General features: G+C 42.0%; 1 protein-coding gene across 2 annotated transcripts in view; it reads left to right on the forward strand.

The window, feature by feature from the left end:
• The window catches only part of LOC139442983 (uncharacterized), a 57,013-nt gene that overhangs the window by 36,985 nt on the left and 7,334 nt on the right, over window positions 1–12,694 (forward strand). For both annotated transcript variants that reach the window (XM_071223912.1, XM_071223913.1), the window contains exon 2: window positions 7,181–7,363. In XM_071223912.1, coding sequence (XP_071080013.1) covers window positions 7,181–7,363 — 183 coding nt within the window. The remainder of the gene's footprint in view (window positions 1–7,180; window positions 7,364–12,694) is intronic.

Consider the following 12,694-nt stretch of genomic DNA (forward strand, 5'->3'; position numbering starts at 1 on the left):
GCGAGATATTTTCGTTGTCTAACAGAATTTTTTTATGGATTCATGTCATTGTGGGTACATGGATAAGTGAGGTGTGCTTGAAATAGGGTTTAACGTCGCGTCCAAGATTATTGCGTGTGTGTGTGTGTGTGTGTGTGTGTGTGTGTGTGTGTGTGTGTGTGTGTGTGTGTGGCTGCATGTACCAGTCCGGCCGATTTCATAGTGCTTGCCTGCTGGGATACCATGCAGCAGTTTAACATGAACATCTGACTCAGACACAGTATACTGGCTCCGATTCAACCATCAGTCCTTGTTTCAGCCCCTTAATGTCGAGCGCCAGGTTTGGTAACAACAAATACCATCTTTTAATGTCTTTTGGTTTTGATGCGAACGGGCATCGACCCCACTAATGTTCGTATCCCCGATCTTCGCTCTCAGGCGGTCACAAGAATGTGAATGTAATCTTTTGTTGTTGTTTAACGCGGCGCTCAGCAATTATTCCAATTATATGACGTCGGCATGTAAAAACATCAAGTCTGGCCCAGTGATTAATGTTATGAGCTGCGATCAACGCCGTTGGGGTACAATAACGCACAAGTCACCGAGCTTGACCACTCCATCCATTATGTCTTACGTAACGACTAGCATAGTTTGCTTGGGGCAAATTCGAATAAATAGTCTAACTTCGTACACAGCAGGGGGCACGGGTGGCCAAGTCGCCTAAGGCGCCGCGATTCGCTGTGCAGAGTTGCGCCCCTTGGGCACGCCAGAAACCTATGATTGTGGGTTCGAATCCCAGTTCGCCCCGATTATGTTTCTAGGTTTGTCAGCACCATACCCATGCTCGTGGGTTTCACCGAAGTGGTAAACGTCTGAGACCTGCATCGGGCTTTCCTCCCACATTAAGCTGACACGCCGGAATACTGTTAAAAGCGACGTTAAACCCAACCCAACCCAACCCAAGTCACTCACTCACTCACTCACTCACTCACTCACTCGTACACAACAAATATGCAGTGTGAAGACAGATAAAGGTAACTTTAACAAACATTTCACATTAGCCTGTGTGACTGAATAGAACCAAAAAAAATGGCTTGGCAAAATTTGAATTTAAACAGAATTAAATATTTAGGAATCCCACATGTCTATATTTAGCTATGTGGTTTATATCTTCAAATGGTAAATAGAACCTGATCACAGTTTTGTATATATCGACGTACATCTATACCAGCTTCGTTATGATGGGTTGTGATGAAAATAGTGTCATTGACTCCAACCTGGTAGCTTAGCTGTGCCAACATGTCTGTACCTCGTAGATCTAAATATAGACACGGAACCGCAGGGAGAGAGCATTCTGCACGTGTAAGTCAGCAACCTACATGTATGTCACGTGACATTCCCGTCATTCTACGCGTCTGTTTGGTTGAAAAACAGCAAATAGTAAATAAAAGATGCGAAACTAGGTCACGGGCAACGGTTAGCATCTGGTATATGTTATGCTCACTTTGATTCATTAGTTATAGACATTATTTTTTAAGTGCATCTGATATAGATATACGTCCTTACTTTGTGAAGCGTGTTAAAAAAGAAGCTGTTATAAACATTTGCCACTTGCACTCACTATACTCAATATATATCCCAAGAATCCCATGATCGAAAAACATGTCCATGATTGCTAACTATACTACTCGATCTTCAGACAAATGGTATATACAAGTGTGATGGCACAGTATAGGCAAGAGAGTTGGCGTGGTATATACAAGAGATTTGGCGTGGTATAGGCAAGAGAGTTGGTGAGGTATTTACAAGAGTGATGGCATGGTATAGGCAAGAGAGTTGGTGTGGTATAGGCAAGAGAGTTGTCGAGGTATATGCAAGAGAGTTGGCATGATATTGGCAAGAAAATTGGTGTGGTGTATACCAGAGAGTTGGCGGGGTATTTACAAAGGTGATGGTATGGCATAGGCAAGAGAGTTGGTGTGGTATAGGCAAGAGAACTGGTGTGGTATAGGCAAGAGAGTTGGCGTGGTATAGGCAAGAGAGTTGGTGTGGTATGGGCAAGAGAGTTGGTGTGGTATAAGCAAGAGAGTTGGCGTGGTATAGGCAAGAGAGTTGGCGTGGTATAGGCAAGAGAGCTGGCATGGTATAGACAAGAGAGTTGGCATAGTATAGGCAAGAGAGTTGGCATGGTACAGACAAGAGAGTAGGCATGGTAAAGACAAGAGAGTAGGCATGGTAAAGACAAGAGAGTTGGCATAGTATAGGCAAGTGAGTTGGCGTGGTATAGACAAGAGAGTTGGCATGGTAAAGGCAAGAGAGTTGACATGGTATAGACAAGTGAGTAGGCATGGTATAGACAAGAGAGTAGGCATGGTATAGGCAAGAGAGTTGGCATGGTATAGTCAAGAGAGTTGGCGAGGCATGGACACGATAGCATGCGTCATATTCATACCAACAGTGAATAGTTGACGGACATTATAATGATATTAATACTTGGACCAAACTCGGAAAGTTGGTAAAAGAGATATTTAAAATAAATCGATGTTCCATTAAATAAAATCATCAAAGATCATATTTCACTCTAATTTTTATTCATCCTTTCCAGAACAAAAACTTTTAAACAAAACGCCTTCCTGTTCCATCAAAGTGTTGGGAGAAAATAGAAACCCATCAACGATTTCATCAACAAGTCTATCATCACAACATCCTCGGTTGTTTCCGTGAAGTGTTCTGAAGACGACACTTACCTTCTGTGTTCAAATTAACCTTTGCATCATTTCTCAATAAACATTACGTCACAAACTCCAAACAGGACATGCCTGGGTGCTACTGTTTACATCAGTTGTCAGGTTACAACGAAGCTGGTAAATACCATAACTAGGAGCAGGCCTGCTCCGTCCCGAGGTCCCGCGCAGACACGCATTATTAACCCAAACGGGAATAAGACAGCAGCAGACATTGTTTGTAGTCCCAGGCGTGAGTCTATACCTATATTGATCTGAACTTAAGGGAAAGGTAAATATCGATTCTATTATCAAATGGACAATAGTTCTTTGTCTCTGACGATGGGCCTGCCACATGTCGTACGATCTAGTACATAATCGTCGCATTGTGTTTCAGTTGCTTCGTTCTGTGAGCGTTGAATGTGAACATCTTTAAGGCACCTTTAAAAATATCATACTATCCTCTGACTTGAAGGGTCTATAAGAGTACTCCTCAAATTTTGCTCTCAAGAATGAATACATGGTAATAAACTGCAGAATATGTAGTTTCATAGTTAACACTTATCTCATCTACCCTCTGCATCGCTGCGGCACGATGATTATGTTCACATGATTTACTGAATTATTACTAACCGAGGTCTGACAAACTCCGTGCCATGCATATGTATTCGGCTTCCACTGGCTTGATGAAGCTAACGAGAGAGAGAGAGAGAGAGAGAGAGAGAGAGAGAGAGAGAGAGAGAGAGAGAGAGAGAGAGAGTCGAATACAGATACAAACGCATGCACAGACACACACAGAAACAAGTTACAAGAGAGAGACGGGCGGGGCAGGGGACGTATATGTGGTGTCCGTATGCTTGTATGTAGGATGCTGTAAGCTGGTATAGTTGTCAGTTAGCCCGTACATGTGTCCATGTGCATGTATATGATGTCAGTATACGTATATGCTGTTATATGTGCCGTCTCGTTTATATGTCCATATGCAGGTAATTGATGTCAATATATGCTGGAATAAGTCCCGTCTGCTTGTTGTTTTTGTCCATATGCCGGTATGTGATGTCAATATATGCTGGTACATGTACGTGCGCCGTCTGCTCGTGTATGTGCCCATATGCCGGTATGTGATGTCAATATATGCTGGTATATGTAGTGTGCCGTCTGCTCGTGTATTTGTCCATATGCCGGTATGTGATGTCAATATATGCTGGTATATGTAGTGTGCCGTCTGCTCGTGTATTTGTCCATATGCCGGTATGTGATGTCAATATATGCTGGTATATGTAGTGTGCCGTCTGCTCGTGTATTTGTCCATATGCAGGTATATGATGTCAATATATGCTGGTATATGTAGTGTGCCGTCTGCTCGTGTATTTATCCATATGCCGGTATGTGATGTCAATATATGCTGGTACATGTACGTGCGCCGTCTGCTCGTGTATGTGCCCATATGCCGGTATATGATGTCAATATATGCTGGTACATGTACGTGCGCCGTCTGCTCGTGTATTTGTCCATATGCCGGAATAGGATGTCAATATATGCTGGTACATGTACGTGCGCCGTCTGCTCGTGTATGTGCCCATATGCCGGTATATGATATCAGTATATGCTGGTACATGTAGTGTGCCGTCTGCTCGTGTATGTGTCCATATGCCGGTATATGATGTCAGTATATGCTGGTACATGTACGTGCGCCGTCTGCTCGTGTATGTGCCCATATGCCGGTATATGATGTCAATATATGCTGGTACATGTACGTGCGCCGTCTGCTCGTGTATGTGCCCATATGCCGGTATATGATGTCAATATATGCCGGTACATGTACGTGTGCCGTCTGCTCGTGTATGTGCCCATATGCCGGTATATGATGTCAATATATGCTGGTACATGTACGTGCGCCGTCTGCTCGTGTATTTGTCCACATGCAGGGATATGATGTCAATATATGCCGGTATATGTGCCGTCTGCTTGTGTATATGTCCATATGCAGGTATATGATGTCAATATGTTGGAATGATGCCATTACGCCATTACGTGGTCGCCTATCTGCCGACTTCAGTATGTATTGACTTTAGTAATTGATCGGTTACTTCGTGTCAAATGATAAGACTCCATTATTTTCAGTTCAATACTGACACGTACGGGACAATGAAAGAACAGAGTGTCCTTCTTTTAATTACAACATTGAAAACATATTTTCAATTTGAATAACCTCCAATAATACATACCCACAAACATATCTTGAAACAAAGCAGAAGATTGAAATTGACATCGTGCTGATATTGATTAAGTTGTCGCGTGTTTGACAGCAATAGACATTTACGGGTGACTGTTGAGTTCAAAGAGTTTCTTATAAATCACATGCCCAGGCCTGCAGAGACCACTTATAAACACAATGTAGCTAATATATCCCCCCCACCCCGGGGCACGAGTAGGCATAAGGTATTGGTCATAGTACCTGTTCACTTAATGCACATTGCTATCAATCATCGATATTCGTGACCGACAGCCGTTAACAAAGGATGTTTATTGTTGCTATGCAGATCACTCCGCTGCCTACGCTGCAACACGCCGTCCCTGCGGAACTAGTTTTCTTATTTACATGTATATGTGATATACCCGTATCTATATGCATGGCAATTCCCGACTGCGAATGTACTTGAATGACTTAAAGATGGTTTGTGTAAAGCTAAACTGTAAATGTCAGGTTGAGCTCAGCCGTGTCATGGCATTGCATAATATCCATCGTAATCGGTTTCAAAACAGAATTGATTGATTATTGATTGGAGACATGGGTAGTTTAGAAAATAACTAGAATTCGTCAATGGTTTCTGTATAACGTCGGCCGCGGGAGAAAGAGCGGAGATTATCGAATTTGCTTGGCTATGTGGAAGATATGCCTTTATTTACAACTTTCCATCTTTATATGCTATATTATTTGATATAGGAAATGATATAATCAACAGATTTATTTCAGAAATTACTATTTCGAATATGTCTATGGCTTCAACGTGAAAATCGTCTCAATAACGATCATGAGTCTGAATTCCTATGTGGGTCCAGCAAAACACAGACGGTGATAATTTTGAAAAAAATATTCACCGCGGCGTTAAAACCATTCGTTCACCCACTCACTGTCAACAATACAATTGCAGATATAAAATGCAGCAAAGAGGGTTTGGGTGATCCTGGCAGTCAGGCTGGTCATCATCAGCTCAGGGCCCTTGTCCCCTCTACACACAGCCCAGACAGCGAATGGGACTTCTCCCAGGAAGTGCTGCCTAGTCAAACCCACCCAGAACTTTTCAGAGAATATGGAGACTCCCCTACTCTGCAGCCTTCTACATTACCCAGATTGTCAGAAGGGCTGTATTCCTGGTAGCAAACCCGGGTACTCTCCCAATGTCAGTCAACAGATTTGGAGGAACCAAACCTAAGGCACCGAGAACAATGGGGAGTCGGACAACTTGGTACTTGGGATGCAAGCGTGACATTTCGAAAGCGAGGTCCGCATATTTGCCATGTTTTCAATCTTGTCAATCACATTAGTATCAAAGGGGACAGAAAAATCAATGATATAAATGATTTCATAGGATTAATAAAAAAGGACGAGATCAGGTTTGTTGGCCTGGAAACGTCTGAAGGTGTAAATGGGCCTATTCCAAAGAATTTTGTATCTATCATTTTCCATGACGCCCAATTCTACATATTCTGGGTCGTGCATGGCGAAGACGATAATACAATACTGTGTTTGTGCCAAAGCTGGGCATCCACTGACAATGTGTTAGACCTTGTGTCTCATTACATTCATTACATATTACATTTCATATTTACATTTTGATGCAAAATCACACATTGACGGTTTCGAGTGGGAAGTGACTGAACAGCAAACGGAAAGCCTTCTGTTTCACTTTTCAGGCCAGACGACTTCATCCAAGCAAAGGACTCTGCAGGATTGCTGATCTTCCACACACACTGCACATAAACTCGATGCAGTGGTCGTTCAGATAGCCTCTCCTTTAAAAACTGAGTCTGGGCCGACTTGTTATGGCGCTTCGCTTGGTTGAACTCATTTTTGTACCGTCCAGTAGTACAGAACCATCAACAACATCAACACCGACATTGATATTATGTCCCACATCCTTGGCTCGTTTTAGAAAACTATGGAATGCCTTGTTTTCATCGTGAGTCTTGACATGCTTCACAAGAGGATCATCAGACAAATAAATGTGTGCAAAAGTGCACAAATCAATTCTATCACGAACAGCCCCAACGTTAATCAAACCACGTCCTCCCACAATGCTTGGTACATATAAGTGATTGAGGGAAGAGCGAGGGTGTGGGAATCTATTGTCTGACATGAGTCTTCATGTGAAGGTGTCAATACCCTGATTTTCTTCTTCTTCTTCTTCTTCTTATTATTATTATTATTATTATTATTATTGCTATTGACATTATTTTTCTGCTTTGTGTTGCAGGGACGTTTATTTCTGGTGTCAGTGTGTTATGCTGCTCCGAAGTACGACCCAAAGGCGCCAGTCGACGTAACGTGGTGTGGGTAAACGCCGGTGTCGCTCTGCTGCAGTTTCTCACGACGTTTTTGTTCCTGCTGGGCTGGATATGGAGCATAACATGGGGGGCAGCGTTCCTGACAATTGCAAGTAAGGAATCTATAGCATGTAGAGTCTTGCAAATGTTCATGTCATGGTACCTCCTAACAGTAGAATGCTTGGGTAATGAACGCTGTTTCGCTTACATGTCACATTAAACAGGGCATCCCTGTCCTTAATGCCACCTGATGCCATGTTACACCATGGACACTCTGCAGGGGTTTCGGGGAAGGATAGGTCCCAGTAATCCTGAAGATCGTGTAGTTACAATGTATGTCTTCTAGCCCGATGGCGTCGGAATAATGGTGCTTTTTGTGTGACGTTATATAACATTCTCTGACAGTGCAGTAATATTGACTGAATCTTGAATCTTCTAAAGTATCTAAAAAATATGTAAAAAATATTTACGTTGAAAAGATTGAATGAGATACCCGTGATTATTGGAAGGAATGGAGTTGGTGAGTGAGGACTTATATCACTCAGGGAACATAGTCCGTGTTGGCAGAGTATAATCTTAAAACAATTGACGAAGAAGGGTATTGTTGAGTGAGCATGTCGTTCCCAGACACCCATCATGTCCCGGGATGTCAATAGCAGCGTTATTAGAATTTTAGAAAACAAACGGACTGTAACTCTGTCCCAGAGGCGATGGTCATGGCGTCGTAATAAAGCTGTTTGTCTGAGATGACACACATGGCTATTGAACAGTTTACCCATGTTAATAAAATGTGTCCCACGTTGTCATCCTTGGTTAGACTTGGTCCCAGCAACCTCTTCTTGTCGTATCAGGCAGCCACGTGGATCAGGTGGTCAGGCACTTAAAGGCGTGTCATCGTGCCCCGACGGAGTGGATCGGTGCTCAAGATATCAGTCACTGGATTGTTTGATCAAGGTTCGATTGTGTACAGAATGTTTCTGAGTGTGGAGTTAATCAGCAACAAACAAACATATGTCATTGATTAATTTTATCGCTTTGCAAACGTATAAAGTGTAAATGTCTAATGTTTTCATGGTCTTGGTGTTGAAAGACCTCAACATTCTCACAAACGCCTCCAGTGCAATCTGTAGTCATGACTTCCAACTGATGTGTGTTTCTCTGAAGGCATACCCCATTAGTGGATAACACCATGTTCCCTGCTGGTATAGCGTCAGCCTGGTCATTGACACCAGCAGTGGTCTTGGACGGGCGCCTACATTCGGTACACTCATATGACGTTACCTATGACGTCATAAACGGACCCCTCTCGTGTTACCATGCTGGTTTAGAGTCCGATGAAATGTGCACAAAGAAACAAAGTAACTAATAACGGAAGTTCAGATAATTAAAACAGGCGAAATGGCTAGCTATATGAACTAATTAACGTTAAAAGGATACTTATTGCGGATGTGTTTTCCCTTACTAATATTTAATCGGTTTCTATGCTTAACCCAGTTTCGATAATATATAACCACGGGTTTAGCTATAAAATAATTGACTTGGCATTACAGGATGTGTGGATCAGAGATTAGCTTCTCCACAATGGATCTTTTAATGTGAACGAAATTGTCAGCTACAAGGTGAATCCTGACACATGGGAATGTGTATTTGATAAGAATACAGTTCTCTCAGAGAAAAAATGTTTCTGTTTCCTGACAGTTGAACCTACTTTGAAAACGTCCATTAAGCTGTCTTGCCTAGCATTGATTGCTGATCGACATGCTGAAATGACAGCCTCTTTGTTGATTTCAAGTCCGATACAGTCCTGCGCATAAGCTGCCCTAAGCTGCCTTCTGAAGTAATTACCAACGTCGGGCAGCTTGTGCTGAGTGAACGTAATTAACGTAGGATGCAGCATATTTCAGCCAATTCCCCAAGTAGAGTACAGTACAATCTGTGTGTTCGAGATGTGTTGTGATGCAGCATTCAGTCAATTCCCCAAGTAGAGTACGGTACAATCTGTGTGTTTGAGATATGTTGTGATGCAGCATTCAGTCAATTCCCCAAGTATAGTACAGTACAATCTGTGTGTTCGAGGTGTGTTGTGATGCAACATTCAGTCAATTCCCCAAGTAAAGTACGGTACAATCTGTGTGTTCGAGGTGTGTTGTGATGCAACATTCAGTCAATTCCCCAAGTAGAGAACAGTACAATCTGTGTGTTTGAGATATGTTGTGATGCAGCATTCAGTCAATTCACCAAGTATAGAACAGTACAATCTGTGTGTCCGAGGGGTGTTGTGATGCAACATTCAGTCAATTCCCCAAGTGGAGTACAGTACAATCTGTGTGTTCGAGATGTGTTGTGATGCAGCATTCAGTCAATTCCCCAAGTATAGTACGGTACAATCTTTGTGTTTGAGATATGTTGTGATGCAGCATTCAGTCAATTCCCCAAGTATAGTACAGTACAATCTGTGTGTTCGAGGTGTGTTGTGATGCAACATTCAGTCAATTCCCCAAGTAAAGTACGGTACAATCTGTGTGTTCGAGGTGTGTTGTGATGCAACATTCAGTCAATTCCCCAAGTAGAGAACAGTACAATCTGTGTGTTTGAGATATGTTGTGATGCAGCATTCAGTCAATTCACCAAGTATAGAACAGTACAATCTGTGTGTTCGAGGGGTGTTGTGATGCAGCATTCAGTCAATTCCCCAAGTAGAGTACAGTACAATCTGTGTGTTCGAGGGGTGTTGTGATGCAACATTCAGTCAATTCCCCAAGTATAGTACAGTACAATCTGTGTGTTCGAGATATGTTGTGATGCAGCATTCAGTCAATTCCCCAAGTAGAGTTCAGTACAATCTGTGTGTTCGAGATATGTTGTGATGCAGCAGTCAGTCAATTCCCCAAGTAGAGTACGGTACAATCTGTGTGTTCGAGGGGTGTTGTGATGCAGCATTCAGTCAATTCCCCAAGTAGAGTACAGTACAATCTGTGTGTTCGAGGTGTGTTGTGATGCAACATTCAGTCAATTCCCCAAGTATAGAACAGTACAATCTGTGTGTTCGAGGTGTGTTGTGATGCAACATTCAGTCAATTTCCCAAGTATAGTACAGTACAATCTGTGTGTTCGAGGGGGGTTGTGATGCAACATTCAGTCAATTCCCCAAGTAGAGTTCAGTACAATCTGTGTGTTCGAGATATGTTGTGATGCAGCATTCAGTCAATTCCCCAAGTAGAGTACAGTACAATCTGTGTGTCCGAGGGGTGTTGTGATGCAACATTCAGTCAATTCCCCAAGTAGAGTACAGTACAATCTGTGTGTTCGAGATGTGGTGTGATGCAGCATTCAGTCAATTCCCCAAGTATAGAACAGTACAATCTGTGTGTTCGAGGGGTGTTGTAATGCAACATTCAGTCAATTCCCCAAGTATAGTACGGTACAATCTGTGTGTTCGAGGGGTGTTGTGATGCAGCATTCAGTCAATTCCCCAAGTAGAGAACAGTACAATCTGTGTGTTCGAGATGTGGTGTGATGCAGCATTCAATCAATTCGCCAAGTAGAGTACAGTACAATCTGTGTTCGAGATATGTTGTGATGCAGCATTCAGTCAATTCCCCAAGTAGAGTACAGTACAATCTGTGTGTTCGAGATGTGGTGTGATGCAACATTCAGTCAATTTCCCAAGTATAGTACAGTACAATCTGTGTGTTCGAGGGGGGTTGTGATGCAACATTCAGTCAATTCCCCAAGTAGAGTTCAGTACAATCTGTGTGTTCGAGATATGTTGTGATGCAGCATTCAGTCAATTCCCCAAGTAGAGTACAGTACAATCTGTGTGTCCGAGGGGTGTTGTGATGCAACATTCAGTCAATTCCCCAAGTAGAGTACAGTACAATCTGTGTGTTCGAGATGTGGTGTGATGCAGCATTCAGTCAATTCCCCAAGTATAGAACAGTACAATCTGTGTGTTCGAGGGGTGTTGTAATGCAACATTCAGTCAATTCCCCAAGTATAGTACGGTACAATCTGTGTGTTTGAGGGGTGTTGTGATGCAGCATTCAGTCAATTCCCCAAGTAGAGAACAGTACAATCTGTGTGTTCGAGATGTGGTGTGATGCAGCATTCAATCAATTCGCCAAGTAGAGTACAGTACAATCTGTGTTCGAGATATGTTGTGATGCAGCATTCAGTCAATTCCCCAAGTAGAGTACAGTACAATCTGTGTGTTCGAGATGTGGTGTGATGCAGCATTCAGTCAGTTCCCCAAGTAGAGTACGGTATAGTCTGTCTCGCCTAGACGCGATTGTCATGGAGTCATTGTGAAGCAGTTTGTCGGGTATTGTACCTGTTGCTAGGGTAGTTTGACCTTGTTCAGGTCTGTTGTAAAATAGGTTTTGCATAACTTTGTTTGGTCAAGGATTTTACGATATGTATGTATGTAACACGGATATAGACTGGTTATATACATACTATCTAACGGTTAATTATGACTGGCTTTAAGTTTTATTAACTATGCATTTGTTCTTTTGTTTGAACCAATTTTTATGGAGTTTAACAAATGGCTAAGTTTAAAATCTAATTTCTAGAGTTTGTGATAATGTTTTGGAAATGATGTATATCGCTATGTTTTGGAGTCGACCAAAAAGCTTTCCAAAACAATGAATATAGTATTGTATGATGCATGCACTATTAAGCCATGGTGCCTATATACATATGACATCCCAAACACCCCACTGTGATGATCGTATGAGGCGAATACACTGGATCGGATGGTCGGACATTTGTGATGGCTTGTCATCGTGTGACCTGATGGCGTGTGTCATATCTTCTGTCCTCAGTCACCGGTCTCTCTGTCACAGCAGGCAGACGTCAACTATAACTGGAATATTGCCTTTTTAGGTGAAACACAATTGTTACTCACTCACACACATGCAAGTTATTTTCAGTGTATGTTGTAGGGGATATGCTAAGCCTGTATAGAGACATATGAATAAACGATTTTTAGAATATTTGATTATCTCACATTCCCTGATAAATAGACATTTAAACATATTATTTTATTTATTATTCAGTTTGAATGTATCGGATTTATTTTCGAAAATGAATAATTCGGTGATCATGATAGTGTAGTTATTAAAAAGACTGCACATCTCCATACCTTTCAGTAGCGACACAGAGATTAAATAGAATGAGTGCATATTATTTTATTCTGCATTAACAATTTTGCAGATTTTCATGACGAGAAACCATTGAGAGGGATAGGCTGTAACTATTTTGCACTCACACTCCAATGGGTTTATTTGTTAACCGAAACTTTATGTAGATTAATATATCAGTCAATAAGCACCATAGTGGCACTCAGACAATGACTCAGTTTCACACCTGGCGCTAATTACAAGAGGCAAACAGTACGCTTAGCATAGTCTCCCTACAAGAAGCACCTGTGAAATTTATCACTG

The sequence above is a fragment of the Haliotis cracherodii genome, unplaced genomic scaffold (genome assembly GCF_022045235.1).
Source record: "Haliotis cracherodii isolate W230 unplaced genomic scaffold, xgHalCrac1.p SCAF_5, whole genome shotgun sequence".
NCBI classification, from domain to species: Eukaryota; Metazoa; Mollusca; class Gastropoda; order Lepetellida; family Haliotidae; genus Haliotis; species Haliotis cracherodii.